Source organism: Acartia tonsa, chromosome 3 (assembly GCF_053477335.1).
Source record: "Acartia tonsa isolate MP-2025a chromosome 3, ASM5347733v1, whole genome shotgun sequence".
In the NCBI taxonomy this organism is placed as follows: domain Eukaryota; kingdom Metazoa; phylum Arthropoda; class Copepoda; order Calanoida; family Acartiidae; genus Acartia; species Acartia tonsa.
This window is the reverse complement of record NC_137262.1, coordinates 22,038,076-22,061,249: the sequence shown is the minus strand read 5'-3', so window position 1 is coordinate 22,061,249 and position 23,174 is coordinate 22,038,076. Positions and strand designations below refer to the sequence as shown.

At 29.1% G+C, this 23,174-nt stretch overlaps 1 protein-coding gene across 1 annotated transcript in view; it reads left to right on the top strand.

Moving 5' to 3' along the window:
• The first annotated feature begins 749 nt into the window (after positions 1-749).
• The window catches only part of LOC145313645 (neo-calmodulin-like), a 37,883-nt gene continuing 15,458 nt past the window's right edge, over positions 750-23,174 (top strand). Inside the window, exons 1-3 of the mRNA XM_080153150.1 lie at positions 750-828; positions 12,507-12,562; positions 22,931-23,001. Coding sequence (XP_080009276.1) covers positions 12,508-12,562; positions 22,931-23,001 — 126 coding nt within the window. The 5' untranslated portion in view covers positions 750-828; position 12,507. The remainder of the gene's footprint in view (positions 829-12,506; positions 12,563-22,930; positions 23,002-23,174) is intronic.

The window sequence follows — 23,174 nt, the reverse complement described above, 5'->3', positions numbered from 1 at the left end:
AAATAATGACAAAAAATTAAACATGCACTTTCATTTACCCATTTACCATATTATTAATGGGATTTTAAAACTTTTTTCTCAAAAATTTACAAGTTATTTCAATCAAATTGATATATAAAATTTAACATCAAGCATTTTTCTCCTACATGTACCTATCAGAAAAGCCGTATTTTTAGAGATATTAAAAAACACCTTAAGCAAATCTGGTGTACATTTATACATAGAATATGGACCTATAATCATTTTTTTCATACTCCTACTGGTTGTTTCCCAAAACCGGAAAACGCAGTTTTTTTGAAACGCCCTGTGTATATTTAATTATTATTTTATTGTTTACGGTATTTTTTTAGGGTTATATATGGATCACTAAATTTCGAGATATTTTAAGACCCATACACTTATTCTATACTTATGTTAATACATTTAGATGATTATTTTTTCTTTCCTTTCTATAAAAAAAACTCCTAAAATATTTGTTGGTGAGAATATTTAAGGAAAGATTGAAAGCTCTCTTTGTGGAACTCTAGTGAGATATATTATTTTATATTCTAGGTAAATGGTTACACGGAGTCACAGAGAGTGAGAGAGTGAGAGAGAGAGAGAGAGAGAGAGAGATAGAGAGAGAGAGAGAGAGAGAGAGAGAGAGAGAGAGAGAGAGAGAGAGAGAGAGAGAGAGAGAGAGAGAAAGAAAGAGAGAGAGAGAGAGAGAGACGAGGAAAGAGAGAGGGAATGAGAGAGAAAGAGGAATTGAGAGTGAGAGAAGAGAAAGACCGTATTGTTGATAAAACAGAAACAGTAGATTTGGTTTAGTTCCCGTAGACACAACAGGTAGGAACAAGATTCTTAAGAAATTATTTTTATGTCTTCTCGATGAATTGAAATGACAATATCTTAGTTTAGATTTCTAAAAAGTGATTTACAGTTAGATTGTTAGAAAAGCGTTAATTAATCAGGTAGATTAAAATTATCCAAGAAAAAGACATCTACCTCGTGTATGTTTTGCTCAAATTGAACTTTACACTTAAAAAAAAACTAATTATTTAAAATTTGTCATGAAAAAGATATCATGGCGTGTTTACAAACATTAAATTGATAAAGACTTAAAGTAGTTTTATTGAATGTTGAACCAAATATTTCTTAAGCAATTAGGTTGCTTATGCAGAGAAGCTTTCTTTGCAAATTTGGATAGATTAAGGTTATCATCCTACTCGTATAAGCAGATATTTGTTTAATATAAATTGTATAATTATTGATTTAAAGAAACAGAGATTTCTCATAGTTTAGTTACTTATTTTTTTGCATTGTCATATAAAAATGTCTTTAATCAATCTAAATGTATAAATTCAAAATTATTAAATGCTTTGTTAAGTTCAAAGTGCCTTAAACTTAAGTTTTTTTACATTTAAATGTGCCTTACAGCTATAGATAATCAAAAGTTAAAGAAAATTAAGTCTTTTATACTTTTTTTTCACATACACAAAACATCCAGTCATATACACATACTTACATGCCCATAAACAGGAAAATATTAGGATCATTTAGGTAATATATAGAATCATAAATATACAACAGGAATAGAGGGGCACAAATAAAATATCATAAACTATCCAGAACCTTTCCTTTGAAGCTTTCCTTGAATCGGTAGTTAATGATATCATTAGCTTTTTAAAAAAAAAAAAACCTTACTATTTTATACATATAATAACTAGCGGCGGCGGCCGTAGTATATAGGGGATATGTATTGAAAGGGGTATAGAAAAAAAGCCTAAATTATTCAAAGACGTGAGTTCTGTAGTTATTGAAATCTTAAGCTTCAGACTACTTCATAAAATAGGATAATAAAAAGGTAGTTAAAATCTATCAGATTACTGGAAACATTATTGATATATATTTTTCTTTTGAATTATTTAAATTTTGATAAAAAAAAGTGTTTTCCTGTTACCTTAAACCCTTTCCCATCATTATCCCTATCTAGACGGGACTCTCACAAAACCCAATCTAATCACGCCGTCAAAAATACACTTTTTTTTTCAAATAAAATGTTTGAAATCCACTGTCGATAAAATTGCATTATTTTTGGCCTGATTACTCATCTCTAAATCTGTACTCCCACGCCTACCTTAATTACTTGGATATTAGCTTTGCTTTAACTTACACATACACACACACACACACACACACCACACACAAACCATACTACAAATAATCATACTGCATTAGTTAATTACATCTAAATCTCTCTCTCTGTTGTTTTTATGTGTTTTCTTTTTATCTTTTTGTATGCATTTTAATTTGCTATTGAGTGAATGTGGTTTCTTAATAATTCATACTTCATTTTGCTACTGGTTATGAAAGTAACAGTATGTCTACTTGTGTGTATCGAATTGAAGAATGTTGCTTAATGATATCGGTCTCCTTTTCAGTGAAGCTTCATATAGATCAAGAGAAGGTTTATAACTATTTTGGGATAGAGTACGGTTTTATTTCACTTCTTAAAACTAAAAATGAAAGTAAAGGATCGACATACCCCCCACTCCCGTTTCCTCAAGTTTCCTAAAAGGTCTCTAGAGGCGGAGAAAGACTAAACTACATGACTTTTGTGTCACTTTTGAGGAAGACGATTCCTATATGACGTCACATAAGGGAAAATAAAAAGGGAAGGGGAGAAGAAAATTTCTTCAAAAGAGATGGGAGAAAATAGAAACGTCTTCCTCAAAAGTGACACAAAAGTTATGTAGTTTAGTCTTTCTCCTAGAGGCGTAGCCGCTAGTATAATGATAAATAGTGTTTTGTATATTATTCTCTGTGATGTGTGCAAGTATTATAGTATGGATAAGATTAATAGGTATTATCTAATACCTATTATTTATAACATACATTGTATGTAGAGTACATCGTAATATTAAATGTAAAGACACAGAAAGCTCATTTCTCAGCCTAATAATTTAGTTTAAGTAAAAGAAATTGCTATTTTATTCCGTACTAAAAAGAGAAACTTGAAACAAAAGAATTACAAAAATAAAATTGTCCTTTTTAAAAATTCTTTTTACAAAAGTGTTTGGGAATAGTCCCTTTCGTGACATCGCACCTTAAAGGGCGATTTGTCGTATTTTTAAAATGGTTTTTTTAGGTTAGGTTATTTTGGGTTAGGTGATTGCCCCACAGGATTAGGTAATTGGCCCCGCAGGGTTGGAGAAATAAGAGAAAACCTACTGTGAAAAATACGAAGAATCGCCCCTTAAGGTGCAATGTCACGAAAGGGACTATACCCAAGTGTTGATAGGCCAGTCAATTTAGAATTTAGGAAAAGTTTAGAATTGGCCTCTGGTTAATTTAAGGCTGTTTACAGAAGAAGAATGTCAGAAGCAAAGGACAAAGGCAGCTAGTCTAGTACTTCTAAAAGAATTAAAGGATCGTTTTATTCCTCAAAGCTGTTAAAATTTTAGGTTTTAGATTGAAACAAATTTTGAAAATATACTTTCTGGAATTTGTTACAAAATTTTAACTTATTTCTAGTTAAAAGCACTCAATATAAAGTATAAAATTTTTATTATTAGAAAAATATTAAAATGTTTGCTTTGATGTTGACAGAAATTAATTATAATCATATTTGGTGGAATTATGTAGTTATAAATTATAATATTTTCATCACAAAATTTTTATATTTTATTTTCAGTCATTAACCTTTTCATTTTTAAATGCACCTTATCTAAAAACTAATATTCATATATTATTTTTTTTATAAAAAAAACTCTGGAAATATTGCCTTGAACTTTAATCAAAATATGTACTTTGTAAAAAGTCAAAATAAAAGACAAACCATCAAACTATTGAAGGCATAGAATTATTTGAAAACGTCTAGTCCATAATGTTAAAAATGATTTTGATACCTCTCCCCTTATTAACAAATGTTGTAAACAAGGGGGTGGTAATTCTTAATCAAAATATTATTATTATTATTGTTCCAAAATATTTGTTTCTGCCAATTTAGGAATCAAAACAAAAAAGTTGTTACAATTATTTCCCTTAGCCAAATCTTGTTGTGTTTTTGATTAATCTAAAAGCTAAGCTTTTTATCTCAGCTTCTCTAATGCACAGAGAGATCTTAATAGAACCAATAACAGCTTAAGATTAAAAAATTATATAGAAATTAACTTTTTGAAAATTAATGAATAAAAGCCTTTGGTTTGACATCAAACAAAAAGGGTCTTTTAAACAGATAAAAAAATCTTTTATTTTGATACAAAATAATTTTATTTATAAAATTGATGTTTATTTGTACTTTGGATACTAAGAAAAAGGTATATTTCTGCTATAATTAATTAAAATCTAATTTTCTCTGGTAAAGCAAAAAAATCTAGTTCCTCTTTCTATTCTATTTCACCTTTCTCTTGCTAGTTTTTATCTATCTAAAGACCATAGATAGAGAAGGATACTTGATCATTTAAATTTAGGTATTTTCTATAATTTATACAGATTTTATTTCTATAAAGACTAATGACGTCTAAGCTTTTATTTTTTGTTTTGGGGGGTTGGGTTCTACGCCACCCCGATTGTTTTTTGATTGATTTTTTTTTGGGGGGGGGGAGGATTTAACACCCCTTTACAGCATTAAGAAAAACTAAGCATGTCTGTTTCTGATTTTAGATTCTTTCAAAAAATCAACCGTAGCATTATTTTATTTTGAAATTTTATTAATTGTTATGAATTCGATATAACGTGTCGTGGAAGAATAAATAATTTTGCAGAACATTTGTCTCTGGTTCGTACTGCAGCCTCTCCTAAGAGAAGATAATTTTCCAATTATTATCATTTATTAGTATCTGTGGCCACGTATTGACGCAAATTTACCCATAGTTTAATCTTTAAGAAATATTTTTGTCAGAGAATAAAATATTTTTTTTCTCCGTGTAATGAGATGAGCGTTTGCATTTAGATTATTGATAATTATACCATGCTCTTTTCAAACTTTGTAACTTTTTGATCATAGTCTCTTTTTCAACTTTTTAATAAAAATTTGGAAGTTAAAAATTTTTCAAAAGTTTAGACTATTTACAATTGTATTTGCTGAAAATAACGTGTTTTAGTATCGGGCTAAGAAGAAATAAGCTGAATTAGATTTTGTATTGAGGATTACATATACACCAGAGGGGGATTCTTAAAAATATAGAAACAGAGAAGTGTCGATAGGAGCATAGAATCAATAATAGTAATTACTTTATACATGCTTCTAATGTTATGTTACAAACTATGAAATATTTAAATTAACTTTTGAATAATTTTAATATACATTATTCCCTTATTTCTTTACCTCATCTCTGATTCTAATTTTTTACTAACCCACCTCAGTAAATTATTGTCCACTAAAATAAGACAAATGATTTGTATACATTGTGATATTGTATGTTTTAGAATTAAAGTACGCTAAAACTTTGAATTATTAAAAATATCAATTGAAAAACAAATCTTCAAGTCTTCTATATCGTAAAATGTGTTTTTGAATTAATAAGTCAAGTCTTTTATATAGGTATTTAGTATACTGAAATTTAGAAATATAAAAATTTATATAGGTATTTAGTATACTGAAATTTTGAAATATAAAAATTTTTAAAAAACATTACTTTCAAAATATTATTGAACAAGAAAAACTTTATTGAATAAATAGATTTAAAAGTTTGAGATTGTATGCAAGCAAGATTTTATAAATAAGTCACGTAACTTTTACAATTTTATTAAACTTTAAAATTGAAACATGTAAAATATTGAACTTTAAAATAGAATTTGATAAATAATTCTTGGAAAAACATTTTTTATATATAAATTTCATTATTTATATTTTCGTCCAATCCTCACGAGAACAAGTATGACAACATCTATATATAATTAGCTAAGCAAGAAAAAAATTGTTTTTGATAAATTGCATGACGGGCGAAGGGACTTATAGAGGTAAATTATCTAAAAAATCCGCTACATTTGGTGACAGATGACAAAGTGTTTCGTGAAGTAAACGTATTGTTATTATCCCACAAAACAAAAAGAAAAGAAAATATCAATGTATGCCATTCTTGATAAATTGCATTTCTGAACCAATAAAAGAAAAAACAATAAAAGCCTGAATTATTGAATTATATAGAATCATATGTTACACTTCCATACATTTAACCAGGGCAAGTTAGGAGGGAGAAACGAGTGAGGCTTTAGAAATGATAATTGTGTATTATTGACTAGATATATCTATTTGATATTGAACAGTTATTATATAACTAGTAAATGCAGAACTGTTTTACGTGATTTTTAGATCAAACTATTTTGTTAGACTATTTCTGACAAGCCTATGTAGGCGGGTTTTGTTACGAAAAGTATATTCTTATTTACATAAAGATGTTTCTTTTTGCTGGTTTTAAAAACTATATATGAATCAAATAACATCTTCACCTGTTTAATAAGAGATATAATAGTTATTTTAAATCTAAAAATTTCTTATTTATAATTATTAAAATGAGCAATAATTCTTATATAAATGTAACAGAATATCTATCTATTTCTAAGCATCTGTATGTGTCTTATATTGTCGCTAAGCGCTGAACCGATATTGTTCTTCTTTACATTTTAACTTCCTGTAGGTCTAGGGAAGGTTTAAAACTATTTTTGAAGATGGTACTTACATCATCTCAAGATAAAGCTTCCTTAAAAACATCAATTTATTTTAAAACTATAATTTAATGCGGAGGGCCTAGTTCCCCCCCACCTCCCCTCCTCCTCCAATAGCCCCTAGGCCTCTATTAGCATAGCCTAGTATTGAGTAATTTAAAGATTCACCCTTAGTAAATTCTCAAGGATTAGCTCTAAAACACATAAAACTTCACTTTATCCTAATTAATTAAAGGCCCTCACCAAAGAAATTTATTTGTGAGCCCAAAATTTTTAAGAATTCTTTGCAAAATTGAATTTGTTTTTATTCTCATTTTGTGGAACAATATCCCCAAACATTAATCATCATATAGCAGCTTATCAGACAATGCTTGCACAGCTTCTTTATAGTTAGGAGTTGTGTCTGAAGGTCCAACAGTACTTTCCTATTTCCTATGCCAAACGGCATAACGTTGTATAACAAAATCTTTAAATATATATTATAGTAATTTCTTTTATACTTACATTTTTGATACATTTATAAAACTATTAAAAAGTATCCTATCTACATATTTGACGAAAGAAAGGCATTTGACTCAATTCTAATTTTTCTGATTATTAAATATAATTTATACAATTTGGCACTGATTCTAAACATTTCATTTAAAAACATTTTAAAATCTGACTTTAAGACCTTACAAACTATGTATTACCTAGTAATAAAACATCTAATACAAGTTTTAGAAACATCGATTTAAGAAAAATATTAGAGCTTATGGACAAAAGAAAAATGGTAAAAGTTTTGATACATCTTTATTGGATCTTACTTTTCCCTATTCTACAGTTAGGAGGTTGAAACACAAAACTTTATAATAGAATAAATATGATCTAGCATTAATATTTTTCCCCTTTATAGATTTGAAAGGAAGATTGCATTTTTTCTCCACTCTATTATTCCAACTGTCCATTTGTATGTCTGTCCCAGTCAAGTGTTTTTCTTGTCTCCTAATTCATTCTTAAATACAAGCAAGTTCAAAATTACCAATTTAAGAAACAATTATTGTTTTACCACAACTCAAAAAAAATTCGTGTTATTTTGGAAGAGTTTAAAAGTGATACATTTTTTTATTTATTAATATCAATTTATTATTTTTATAATCAATTAGAGACTATTTAAAGCGTCATAAGACTGGGCTAAACATTAAACAATGAGACTATTCTTGAATTTCTTGAAAGTAAATTTGCTATTTTATTGCTACCTTTATTTATAAAGTTGGTGTTAACCTTCTAACTGTTCTAACCTCACCCTATACACACATATATGTAATATGTATTATTACAGATATAACAATTTTTCATTTTCTTACCTTCCCTCACAAAACTTTATTAGATAATAATAAAACAAAAATGATTATGTTTAATAGTATCCATGCTCTTTATCATACCTGTGTTATTTTCTTTTTGCGATATTGAACATCTTTACTGATGGTCTCATATCTTTTCCTCTAAGTCAATTTGGTGTAACTTAATCTATTAGTATTAAGTTTAATTTTTTTGTAAACTTTGTGGCGATTAAGATAGTTTTAGTTATTAAAAAAACAGTGCTTTTGTGTATTAAAATCTGGTTGAAATCTATGTAACACATCTGAAAGCGACATTAATTTAAAACTACAATCTGTGCAATACAGACAGAACAACTTTTAGAGTAACTTTGCTGCAAAAAATCTATCTCCAATTTATTGAAGGAGATGAAAAATTATGAAATGTCTGAAAATCTAATAAGCAAATAAATATCTCTCTCGTCTATAAAATATACTTATAGCGGGTTCAATAAAATTTATAAATAATAAAAAAAATCATTTTGAGACCTACTCTATAAGTTTCAAGGTTTTTATGTTATACCTCATAACGAAGTACTAACACCACAATTCAAAGCAATGTATTGGTTGAAGGTATCTATTTCACAAAAGCATTATTAATTTTGCAAGCAATGGTGTGCACAACAATTAAACAGAGAAATCCTTGGGGGGGGGGGGGGGTGGTTAAAAAAGGGAAAGGCAATTCATCCTATTATCTTTTTTTCAGGGGGTTTAGACACCCCGCTTCAACGTCACTAACGCAAATAGGTATACTTCTTAATATTCTCTGTATAAATTGTACAAAATGGATAATTTCAAAATAAGTATAAAAGAATTTATCTAAAACTGTATGAATAAAATTTATTAAAATGAACAATATTATGTTTTTCCTCAAAACAGATTTAAGAAACTAATAACAAAAATATAAAACTTTCCTCTCAAAGTTTCTAAAGTCTGCTTTCTAAAGATAGAGAGAGTGAGAGAAAGAAAAAGAAGGAGATACATCTTTCAAATTTAATTGCTTTATTTTGTCAAATTCAGAGAAAAGTAAAATTTGATAAAACTTTATTTGTAAGTTTCTATTAGATGAAATAAAGATGGTATACAACAGATTTTATGTGATACATTTATAAAGTAAGCTTTGACCATTTCTTTACTTCATTTGACCTAACCTATCTCTAAAATAGAGCTTCCCAGAAAGGAGAATAATGGTATATTGGGTTAGCATAATTTATGATATACAGGAACAAATAGAAATTCTAAATATTGGGTATACATAATCAAGTAAACATAAAAATATTTTTAATAAGCATACTTTCAATTAACAAAACGGTTATGGTGGACAAGGAAACATATGAAGTAAAATACATTATAAAACATAAGTTACTTAACTTTTATTTCCATTTTAATATTATCTTATACTTAATATTCTTTATTTGCACAGGCTTATTTTGTTTAAATATTTGAGAAAGATATTACTTTATATTAATTGTTAAACAGAAAACTAAATTACTACAGCTTCAAAAATTCTTTTTTCGCAAATCATTCTTAAAATCATTTCTTTGGAACACATTTCTTTAGAAAGGTATTAACCAAGAAGCAGGGAAGATTTTGTTTTATAGTTTTGTAACCTCTTCAATAATTAGCAACATGATACCTTTAGTGTATTTTTCTTTCCTCTCTTTCCTTTTCCCATTGTCTTTCTTTTTTGCTATGTATTGAACAAAATTTACTTTTGAGAAGTAACATCTCTACCCTAGTATGTTTTTCATCATCCTTTCAACCAATTTGAAATTTGAAAGTTACTGAGTGAATAAAAGAATATTTTTTATGCGTTGTAGTCTAAGATGGGTGTTCAATAGGAATTCAAAATACAGTTGGGAGGATGGAATTAACTAATAATTTCTGCCAAAGCTTTTATTATTCAATTCCATTTTATGCTTCTTGGTTGTGGTTTTACACACTCTCCTCCCACCAAAACTGCCCACCTCGGATAATTGTATATGTAATGGAAAAAAATAGTAATCATTTTTTAGCAATGCTCGTTGATATAGAGATTCTTCACCAGAAATTCAACAGCCGGGCGGACAGAAAAACATTTCAAACTATACAGTAGCTGCGCTACTAAAAAAATTAAATTCAGCTTAAAATGTGAAATATAATCATAATGATATGATATACAACTTGCATAATGTTTGTGGTGTGGCAGTTTATACAAATTTCAAAACTTGTTAAATCTAAAAATTAAATTTGTATTATATATACACATTCAAATTTAGGTCATAGGGTTTGTAAATAAGCAGGGAGGGATGGAACAGTCAAATGTAAATAACACTTGTACCCCAATCTTTTATTTATAGGTTATTTTGTTCGTTGGATTAAAAACTTGGACACTTCTGCTGAATTTTGTTTGGTTTGTACCAAACTGGCAGTGTCCAAACTTTTTCACTAATTATTTTAATCTGCAGAAGAGTAAATTTGTTTTTCATCATTGGGGATTTATATGAATTCATCTTCCTTTGTTCAATAATCCCCTAAGATCCCTGGTAAACATGACATCATAGTTTTCCTTCCAGGCACAAATAATGACAAGCACAAAATTTAAATGAACAAACTACAGGGCTAATCTAAGCAAGATTGACGAAGCCTATTTTGTTCCGAATTTGTATCACTTTTGAAAAGTGCGACTCCAGTTACGTCATATTTTTCTTTCCCGAAAAAGGGAAGGGGGAAAGAAAAAAAGGGAAGGGGGGAAGAAAAAAGAGATGAGAGAAAAGGGGGTTTTCCCCATCTCTTTTGAAGAGATTTTCTTCCCCCCTTCCCTTTTTCGGGAAAGAAAAATATGACGTAACTGGAGTCGCACTTTTCAAAAGTGATACAAATTCGGAACAAAATGGGCTTCGTCAGCAAGATTGAGTTCACCATTTTAGGAAAGCTTCTTTACCTCATAGGAGGCTATGTAATTTTAAAGTCTTAGAATGTTGTCTCCTTTTTTCTGTGATAATAATAGATGCTAGGGTCAATGCCACTGCAGCCCTGGCTTTTATGAAATGCTAATTGAGATGTAAATGAATTTGTTGATCTTTAACCCCCCCCCCCCTGAAAAAAACCTGATTAGTAATTTAAATGTACTATTTTCATTTGACTTGAAAAAATAATTTTATTCAATCCGTTTATATGGGATAATAGAGTAGCTTTGCAACCTAAAAGAAAATACATCCATCTATAGAATAGGAAGGAATAGAATGTGAGGGTTAAATAATGTAAAATTAAGCATCAGGAAGCAACTTAGTTGAGTTTCAGTTAATGAAATGATTAGGTATATAAATCCCACATTCTATATGCGGACCGCTTTATAAACCCCTTAACCCATAAGAAAATATTCTATAAAGATTTTAATTTTTTTTTATATTGCACCAATAGTGGTTACGCCACTAGATGCACCTACTTGAGGGCATGAAAAGTCGACATTACTTTTGTTTTAAAAAGACAATGTAACAATTTTATGAGGCTGGGTATTTTAACTAGGGGTGATTTATATTGAAAGGGGTGGAGGTACCCTTCCCAAAAAATAGAACTTCTTGGAACTATATTAAGAAGCCTAAATGTGAAGGAGAACCATTTAGATCCAGAGGCGAGCTAGGGTATTTATTACAAACGCACAGACATACAAACATCCTATTGATTTCATATAATGATACCAATGAAACTGGTGGACCGACAGGATTGTGCTTTCAAGAAATATTTTAATTTTTCGCGTATAATTGGTATCTGTAGACATAAACATTTCTAAAACTAAACAAACCTAAATGTACTCATGTGAGAGTGGGAGGAATGGAGGGTATTTCACCAAGTTGTATAAAATGAATGTTGCCGATTAGCTACTAATTTACATAATAATTTGATTCACATAACCCCAACTTACCCCCACACAATTTATCTTTCTTATTATTCTTCCTCAAATAAATACAAAATCATTTTATTTCCGCTTTATAAAACTAACACATTTTTTTGCATTTGAAAAGTAATGAAGTAATCCTATTATATAAAGTAGTAAGCTTTTTTTGTCTGTAGCGAAGGATCTCGCTAACCGCTGAACCGATATGGATCTCCTTTAGAGTGAAGCTTCTTATAGGTCCCAGGGTGGTTTTAGGCTGTGTATTTTTTATAAAAAAAAGTCGTAAGGTTTTAAGTTATTTTTCTGCACTTTCATGTCCCTTCTAATATCCCTAGATACTAGGGACGCAGCCGCTAGTAAGTAAATAAAGAAATAAGTACTTGAAGAAAAAGTAATAAGCAATGACTAAATACTGCTAAAATCCAGAGAGAGAGGGGGCTGTTTAATACACAAAAGTTTTATATTAACGTTTTCTTATTCGTTGGCTTAACTGCTTTGGGGACGTTTAAATGTACATCAGTAAGTCGGTCATTGTCTGAAGAATTCAGATACATCTATACTTGTTTTTCATTTGTTCTTTGTTATTTTCATTTTGATTAATTACTTTTCATTTGTTTTAGAATGACTGCCTTTACAGAAGCAGACAGAAGACAAATTCTCGAGTCTTTAACACAGGAAAATTTCAGAATTATCAAAAATAATTACATAAATTCATTTATTAATTTGCAGGTAAATTCAATTTAAAAACTTTATAAAATGCTACTTACACTAGTAGCTTTTCCTAAATGAGTAAGGTGCCAACTCCCTCACCCCCCCCCCCTCCCCTCGCATCTTAAAATCTTTTAATTTTCCTTGAAATAAAAAAAGAAAATTATCTATGGTTTTCTTTACCATAATTATCTCTGTAATACATTGCGACGACTTAATTCTAGAGAGAACTAAATTACAAAATATAAAAATTCAACTTCAATTTCTGCCAACTGTTTGTATTGATTATGCATTCATTAAAAATCACTCTATCCATCTGATGTTAAAATTTTTTTTTGACTATTTATGAAATTACTAAAAGTCCAAAAGTTTAGTTGAAAGCCTAATAAACCTTTTAAGTGCTAAAAGTTTTAGAAACAAGCTACAAGTATGTGCAGTGCATACCCCTCCCCCCCTAAAAAAAAATAATTTTAAATGGCTAACATTCAGGGTTATAGGAATAAATAAAGAATTTCGAGTATGAACGGCTAGGCCCATACAGGTCTATAAGTTCAATATTTTATATAGAGGCGATTTCGTACGGAAGGGTGGTGGTACCTTCCCATCACCCAAATTTGTTTTAAAATCTTTAATGAAAAGTAGAGTCATATTCATTTGGCTGTTGGTACTAACACCCAGACAGACTTAAAGAAAGACGAACGTCCTGTTAGTTTTACGTTTTATATAAAAAATTTAATTTGAAAATGAACTAGGATAAGTGTTTACTTCTTCGTAGTAAGAGGGAGTAAAAACTTTAATGTTGTAATTATGTATAATAACAATAAGATTTTTAGCAGGAGTGTTAATTTTTCAATAAATAATCTCATTCCTACATGTCTACTATGCCTAGCAAAGCACAACTCAAGGAAAAATAAAAGTTTAAAACTCTTGTGTTTAGAGTAAAGAAGAAATCTAGCCAAAGTTTTGTTTGTTTGATGATAGTATAAAGTTAGAGAGAAAATGGTTGAAAACTTGTCGTCAAGCCACCTCAGGTATACAGGGATATTAATATAGAAGAAACATAATTTCACAACATAACTCAGCAAAATCTCTTAGATTTCCAACAGTATTTCTGAGACTATATTTTTAGCTTGAGGGTAAGATTAGTTTTATTAACCTATCCCTGTACCCCGAGACCATTCTCTGTCCTACAACCTCCCTCTCCCCACAACACTTACTACTTTTTTTGTCCAACTCGACACATTTTATGTTTTTGCAGTGAGTTTAAAATTTCAATTATTTATAACCCTGTTGTGTTTATAATCAAAACCCTATTTTGGTGTTTATTAAAAAGAAATTGTCGATTTATAAAGTCTCATTATTAATTGACACTTACAGTCTATTAACAACATTATAAGACAAGTCAAATATTTTTAATGTAACCATTACTTATTGCTGTAATCTTGAAAGTTTGGCAAAGCTAAACTGCTGTAATTGTTATTTTATAATCTCGTTTTAAAATTTTTTTATTAAGAACTCTAAAATTGAATTAATTTTCCATTTAATATGAAAGCGAAGCTCTGAAATGGAAGGACAAACAAACATTAACACTTGTAGAGTGTCAGAAATGAAAATCAGAATATTATTGCATAAGTCTAAACTAAATTTTAAGTAAATTTGTTGCAAAACGGCTTAAAAACCTGATACTGATTAAGAGCATATTTGAATTTTTACGACTTGATTATAGAGATGCTTCTAAGAATTGCAATACTTTATTTAAGGGAAAATCAAAATTGCACTAAGGTGAAAAGACAAAGTAGTTACAACAATAAATCCAAGATTTAACCAAAACCTTGAAATAAAACTGTTCTCCAAGTGCATATGAAGAAGTGTTACCACGCAATGAATTCAGTAACAGGGACACTCTATTCAATTAAGAAATTTTTGGTTCTGTTATAATTATAAACATCATTAAAATATCTTTGTGTCACATATTTGTTACCCTATTAAGAATATAATAATAGTAAGAGAAAGGGGAATGTCACTCAAAACAAGCGAAACTTATTAAAATGCACAGTTAGGACTTCCAGACAAAGGTCTTGCAATCAAAGGGTTGTTTTTTTCTTTACTAGTTGGGATGTAATTGACTTGGGATCTATAAAGGTCTGGCCCTACGGTGTTTTTAACCCTTAACAGTGGGGGGGGGGGGCAGGAATCTGTTAACGTTTTTTTATATCTCATTTTCTGTGTTTGAAAGTTAAAGGGACAAAATTGAGTTACTTTTTAAACATGGGTATGACACATAACTGAGAGTTAGATTTTTTTTTGAATATCTCCATCCTGGCGGGCACAGGATACAAGCAAACCTAGCAGGATCATCTAGATAAAGAGCGAAAATATTTGATGAAATTTGACTTTGACTCATTTTAGGTCGAAAATTCATTATCAAACAGGGAACATGCACAATTTTTTTTCGCCTTCTAGCTCTAATAGGAGCTGAGATAATAGGGGAGTCGTTGAACGTCCTCCCCCCCCTCCTCCTACCACCCGACCGATTAAGGTGCGGCAAGGGATATCTCTGTCCCTCCTTGTCCCTGGCTGGTTGCCTCAATGAATTAATTTGAAACTTGAGACTTAATTTTCTCAACTACAAATCGTCCAAAGAGTCATTAAAAAAGAATTGAAAGAAAAAAATACAGTTTGAATATGTTAAGAAAAATTACGATCAAAAATTAATAAGCTAGATAATAGCGTAGAATAAATGTATTTAAATATGAAATAACATAAGCAAAATTATATATTCATGGGTTGTCTAAAACAAACGTTATTATATGGCCCAGACATGTTTACAGTCGTTTCTTGGTTTAAAATTTCACTATTACAATTTTAAAAATAAAATTAAATAAACATAAAAGAGCTCAAGTATAATAGCCTCTGAAATTATTTAAATATAAAATTTAAATAGAACGAGAATTTAAGAAACCATAAAGTTAAATTTGTTTAAATTGAATTGCTCTAGCCATTTTCTTATCTCTTAACTTTTTATTCTAAAATATTCCCCAAATACTCTTGTTTTCCTCACACATTTCTTCTCTTTTAGAAACGATGCTACACTACAACTCGTAGATTTGCGTCAGAAGTGTAATGTTTCCTGGTCATTTTTTGGTGCTGTTTTTATATCAACAAAAGACCATATTTTTAAAAAGACGTAAAATGACGTAAAATTATGGCATTTATGTTAATAAGTTATAAAGAGTAATAAAGATTGTTACAATTGTACTTATCTATCCCTATAGCCTTACTACTTTTAAATACAACCATCCTTGTTAGTAGCGAAGCTACTCTATAATTCGAAATGTCCGTCCGTCCGTCTGTCTGAGACAAAGTGGGGGAAACGTGATTTTTTCGGCTCCTATAAAAGATAGACATCTGAAATTTTTAATGAAGATTCTTATAACATATGCCCATCTAATCTATACATTGTTTTGTCCATCTGTCTGTTATTTAGAGTGCTAGATCGATTCCTAGATTTTAATGTTTTCGTGATTTTCTCAACTCCTTTTTAAGATAATGAGCTGAAATTTTCAGGGATTGTTTATATTTGCATTCTATATATTTTCCTTGAGTTTTATTACGATTTTTATATTAATTGATTAATTAGGGTGCTAGATCAAATCCTAGATTTTTAGGTTTTCTATGGTTTTCTCGATTCCTATTCAGGATTTGCGGCTTAAATTATCAGGGATTGAATATGCTCATATTCTACATATTTTTATCAAGTTTCATTAAGATTTGTCTATAAACTGTGGTGCTAGATCGATTCCTAGATTTTTAAATTTTCATGATTTGTAAGATTGCGTGATTTTTAAAGTTTCTTATTTCCATATTTTATTAAGATTAATGTTTATTGTATGACACTGCTTTATATTAACTTTTCCCGAAATCCATTCATGATTTTGAGCTTCGCTACTTATGGATGTTGTCATCCTTGTTTTTCTCCCATCCTAATCTGAGAACTTTTAAAATACTTTGTTATCTTAACAGCTTTAGTTAGGAAACACAAATTCAACATTTCTTTTAAATCAATAAAACAATTCAATTTTAAATACACTTGAAACTAAGCATAATGTTTGACAAACTGATTTAAATTGAATCTTTTTTTATGAGCAATGCTTTTTTATCTTTTGTATAGGTCTGTCCGTCTGTAACGGATAAACTAAATAATGTTCAGATTTTAAAATAATATTAAATGTTCATTTATTTTAAAAATTAATGTCACCTCTAGAATTATTATTAATCGCTTGTCCAAAAGTATGTTTTATCGAGAATCGCTTTTATTGATGTAGGTCTTGTAAGGCTTGATGCTTTATAGTTTTTTAAAAGAAAGGAAAAGAATAGATAAAAAAATATGAAATTATATCCCTATATTATGTAAACATATTTTTTTTTCATAGTTTAGTTTCTAATTGAAATATTAATTGTAAAATATATGAATTAATTTCAACAGATTAGAAATTTGATTTTCCTCTCAGGATTAAGGAACAAGAATCTTTAATATATTTTATCACATTTAATGTAAGAATGTTGCTATTATCATATTCAAAATAAATGCTGTAATAAGCTTTAAAATATTTAAACACTAGTCTCTCATTGGACACAAAATGACGTCCAATAAGAAAAAGGAATAAAAATATTGGAAAGAAAATTATTTTATTTCAAAATTAATTCTTGGCATTTTGGAATAAAAAATATAGGGGAAAGAAAATTATTTATTTCAAATTTATTTCTGGTCTTGAAATAATATTCATTATTTTATTTTAATTCGAGTGTCAACCAATAAGAAATAGGCATGCTGTTTTAAAAGTTTGGAATAAAAATTATTATTTTTTGTCAATTCCTTTTTTCAGAGTATAAAATGAGAATAAATTTTCCAACATCATTATTGATTTCTAATTTAACATTTCATACAGTGGGTAATATTTATTTCAACATTTTTTGTCATTCAAAATCAAGTGTCACAAAAATAATAATATTTAACATAAAAAAGAAATTTTTAAAATAATTTTGTTTTCTTTATTTGTTGAAGATTTAAGCCCAAGCTTTTTCTGAGGGGGGAGACCCCCCTCAACCCCCCCTCTCCTGAGGGGGGAAACCCCCCTCGACCCCCCCCCCTGACGCTCTCTTCTTTAAAACTTTCATTATTTCTGTAATTTATTCCAACTATCTTATAAATTTCAAAACATGAGATAAAAAGGAAATAATTTGCTGTACATTATTAAAAAATTTAAAAATTGTAAAAAAAATTCCAACATGATTTTTAATTTTAAATACAAGAATATTTTTTCCTATATGATATGTTAAATTTAAATACAGGAATAATTTTGTACTGTGGAATTGAAGAAATAAATGCTGTACATTAGAGTGGCTTGATTTTCAATGATTTTCTAATTTTAAATGTGCTACATACACTTTCTGTCTGAACATCATATAAGAGACCAAAAAATGAAAAGAAAATATTTTGGATAATGGGGAGGCTCGCTGATGCATGTAAACTTTTAGAAAGACACTTGTGGGGAGAATTTTTTTTTTTTTTTTTGGGGGGGGGGCAATTATTTTTCTTTCAAAGTATAGCTTTATGCACCTTCCCAATTTTGTCTTGAAGAGTAGAATAAGAATAAAAAATCTGTTTTTAAAACTATTGATCCTAGCAAGAAAAATCCATAAATAAATTTAAAAACCAAGAGATTTTACATTTAATTTAAGATTTTTCATGCTTGGATGAATATTTTTTAAAACCAATTTGATATTCTTATATTAATCAACAAGACAAATTCAAAAAGATGCATAAAGCAATACTTTGAAAGAAAAAAAAGTTGCACCTCCAGAATAAACTTCTAAAATTTTTAATGCATGGAAACACCTTCCCCCCATTTCCCCTCAAGGACAAAATCAATTTTTTATATTTAGGTTTCTTATATGACGTTTAAACTGTAGATGTTGATTACAAATTCAATGTCCAAAATTGATCCACTCTACTGTACATTGTTATAATTTAATATTTGATGTGGGTATAAACATTAGACATAGATGGTCAATCTGACCCCATTTTTTTCTTTAAAAGAAACCTTTGTTCACTTTTTGTTGTATATGAAATACAGCCCTATAGGCAACATGATATAATTTTTAGAAAGATAACTTTATTATAAGAAATTAAATTATTTATAACTAACTTATTATATGTTGTGTCATACGCTTCACATTATATGATGGAAGAAATATTTTCTTCAAATATTTCACCCAAGGAAAGCTTTAACCTAAGATATTCAACAATTTATAGCTGATACATAATGTAAACAAAATTCCCTTGTGCTGTCTCTAGGTTATCTCTCTTGTATAAATGAACGTACAAAAGAGGAGGAGAGAGAGAAGGAAATAGACAGAAAAGTGAGGGAGGGGGGGAGGGGGAAGAAATATAGAGAAAAATAGACAGAGATATTTATTGTTCACCCTTAGATGATGTAAATTTTTTGATAGACTTTTTTGAATTTAAGAAAAAGATAGAGAATGAGACAAAACCAAGTATAATATTTTATTAATATTGCTTATACAAGAAAGGTCATTCAAAATTATTTCACCAATATTAAGGTCAAGTGACAAAAATTTAAATTTCCACCTACTTCGCCCCCAGAGGGGGCAATAGTAGAAGGAAAATTCAAATTTTGATCACATGACCAAAATTGTTGAAATAATTTTAATATCCTTTCTAGCATTCACAATATTACGAAAATATGATAAATAACTATTACATCTTTCACATAGATTTCACAAGAGTCATTATGTTCAAATTAGGATTTCGGTGCTTTTATTGTTTTAATAATCTTGCTTATTTTCTAGCTGCATAATGTCGACATAAATAACCATGACAACCTTTATAAAGTACAATATAGTCGACAAAAACCATTTTATAGATTTACATATATTCGAATTATTATTATATATTGTTTATAATACAGAAGCTATTCCCTCAACAATAAAAAAATATAAGATCAAGAAATTCAGATTTAAATAAACAGATAGATGGATACTTTTTAAGAGGAGAGAGGGAGAAAGAGAGTTGGTTAATTGACGTGGGCGAGAAGATATTTTCATTTTGAATTTAATTAAACAAAGTTTGGTAGGAAGGATTGGTTTCTTCACAAACTTAAGCTCACTCAGCGATAATGAGTTACAGATATAACAAGGACAATCTGGTGTGTCGGTAGCGTACCAACAAACGAACAGTATTCAATGTATAGTAAGTTTTTTTGGAATTTAAAATATGTTAAAAGCAAGGTATTAAAGTTGAGGACAGTTTATCTATGTATTACAGTAAATGGAAGGAAATAAGAGGGAATTAGTTGATATCACTGTGTATGTGCATATATGAGTAATTCCATATGAATTAGGGAATTAGGAGATTGCAAAGAACAGATAGAGGGGAAAAAGATAAGTAGGCGTTTCCCTTATATTGGATATAAAAAAGCTTTATTATGCTTATTTTATTTTATGTTAGACCAGCACAGTTATAGCCGTTCAGAGGTAGATCCTTACATAGGGGCTAGAAATGTTTTTGGTGTATTGAATATTGATATAAGAGAACAAGATATTTAAATTGAGTTTTCTAAAATACCTTCAGCCTTCAGAAGGGATTACTTATAGACAGAAGAACAGATATACACTAATCTAGAGTAGCTTTATGCTACTAACACACACACACACATACACACATCACATATCATCTAATGACGTCACTGATAAAGTAATGAATCAGTCTTTTTCTCATAGTTTACTCTTTCCATTAATTGGTAATTGAAATAGAAAACCATAGTTTCATGAAATTAAGGATGAAAATTATTTCAAAGATAAATGTTTTGTTTTAAATTTTGTTTTACATTTTATGCCTCCACTAAGAAGATAGAAATAGTTTTTTAAGATAAATAAGAAAAATAAAAAGCAGGAAGATGTACTGGTTCACAATGTAAAAATTTGCAAAGGACAAATAATTTTTTTTTTTTTTTTTTTTGGGGGGGGGGCTGGGAGTGGAAGGAAAGAACACTGTATAGAATACTGGGAGGGGTTGGTTCCCTCCACAAAAATAGTTATCCATTTTTCATGGACCTATGATCAGTTTAACCATAAAGGAAAACTATATTGGTTCAGTGGTTAACGAGATACTTTACTAAGCAACATAAACACAGACAGTCATCTTGTTACTTTTTTATAAGGATATAAATCCCCCACAAAATTTTCTGATAAATCTTGATGGACATTTTTGTACCTGCAAAAAAAGTAAAAAAGTAAACTAATTAATAAAGTACGCACAAACAAGAATTTTTCCGTTCCTAAGAAAAATACGAAATAACATATTTTTATGCCATAATTAGATGAAAAATATTTTTTTTCACCACTAAGAAATAACAAGATATTTGTGTGTAATATAACTCTTTTCAGCGGATAAAAGTAACTAGAAAAATATTTTTCCATTCCACCCAAATAATAAGGTTTATTTGTACACTGACTTACCTACCATGAAAATAAAAATAAAACAAGAAAATTTTTTTATAAAGATATTTTCCAATATTGCTGAAGCTTTTAAAATAGATCAGCAATACATACTGGTATTTCTTTTATATTTAGTAGTAACAAGGTGTCTGAATATGTGTAGAGCAAAATCTCGGCAATCGCCGAACCATTAATTAGGCTTCTTATAGTAACTAGTAAGGTTTATAACTATTATGAAGAAAGGAACCTCCATCCTTCCAAGAGAAATCTCACATAAATGAATATTAGAGGGTCGAGTTTCCCCCAGCCCCCGTCCCTCATTTGTTCTAAACGCCTCTTGGGTCATAGCTATTAGTCATAAACGTAAAATAGACTGGAGTAAATAAAAATTGCGCTGAATTTAGAAGATAGTATGCGAGCGAGCTACAAACTAATAAATGAGAAATATAAAGTAACTTCGCTGCTAAAAAATGAAAAAAAAGGAAATATATAAAGAATTATTTTTGTATTGGATTGGTATAAGATGGGATTTAATATGTCTGCGCATTAATAACCTAAACGTTTTCCATGAACTAAATCTTTAATATTATAGGGTTTAAGAAGTATACTTACTATACAATGAGAAATTAACAAATACAAATTGATGAATGGTTTTTAGGAACAAATTCATATAAATGTTCACCTAACAAAGAAGCAATTTGAAAAAACTGCGAAATTGTAACGGATTTCGATGCCAACACAATAAAAAAAAACAATTACAATAAAAAATTGACAAAGCTTTTAATACTGTAGTAATTGTACCAGGTCTAAATTGCTAAGAAGTAATATACTAAAATGGTTGTTATTGCTAATAAAAATTATATTTCATTAATACAAGAATTTATAAAGAAATCTAAAGAAAAGATTCAATATTAAAAATGTAATTAACCTACTACAATTAGATAATGAATTAAAATATCAAAATATTGGTCAACTTTGATTCAACTTAATAATTCTTTTCTTTATGCCTTTATATTTAATCATATTAATACAAAACGAATCTACTTTTGAAATAATTTGTGTTTATTTTGTATAAGATGTGCTGTGTGAAAAATTGTCTCAATTTCCCCGCCACTATATTTTAACAGAATAGAACACATTTGTAACACCAGAAAGTAGGATGATATCCTATGTAGTTTTTATAAACCTCTAATTTTATAAATGAAGAAATATTAGAACATAAGGAGCAAGTTCTTCTTATCAAGGAGTTTGTTGTCTTTTAGATGTTATTTTGAATATTTTTTAGACTTTTCCTTAAAAAAGATTCATTGTTCTTTTTCTTTTTATGTGGAATTTAAAGAAAGAAATTTGAAGAATTTCTTTTAAGGGCCTTTAAGCAATTTAGAGCTTGCATCTTTTATGTTTCATTCTTTACAAATAGAAATATCTTGAGAAACAAAGATCCCTAACTGCGAGGGTGGTTGTTATTAGGAAACTAAAACTATATGGGAATTGTTGAAAGTGATAGCTTAGGGTTAGATAAATTTGAATCAAGAGAAATTGAGACGCCAACACAAAATAATGAAAAAATAAAAGTTCATTCATGGTGTTAAAGCTAATATTATATTATCGAATGAATAGCTTTATGCATACCATATCAAAACTTGCTGCTTTCATATATGATTAACTATTTAAAGCAAAAAAAAAGATAATAATACAGATTATATTTTAAAAAAACTTATGAGAAGCAAATTTTTATGCAAACTTACCCAGTGTTATCAAAAAATTCGGAGCCAATAATATTCAAAATATGATTTTCTGAAAAAATTCCTATAGGCTGAGCTCGAGACCTTTAAAGAGGCTTTCACAGTGTTTGACAAGAACCATGATGGTACTATTACAACAAAGGTAAAATTAAAAGAAGCAGCAGGATCTCTGATCATAGGCGTCCAAGGGGGGGGGGGTAATGGGGCGATTACCCCCCCCAAACGAATTTGGGGGTGCCGTAGGCACCCCCAAAATTTTTTTCATTTTACCACCCCATTTGAAATTTACCCCTACCCTGGGGGTGCCGTAGGCAC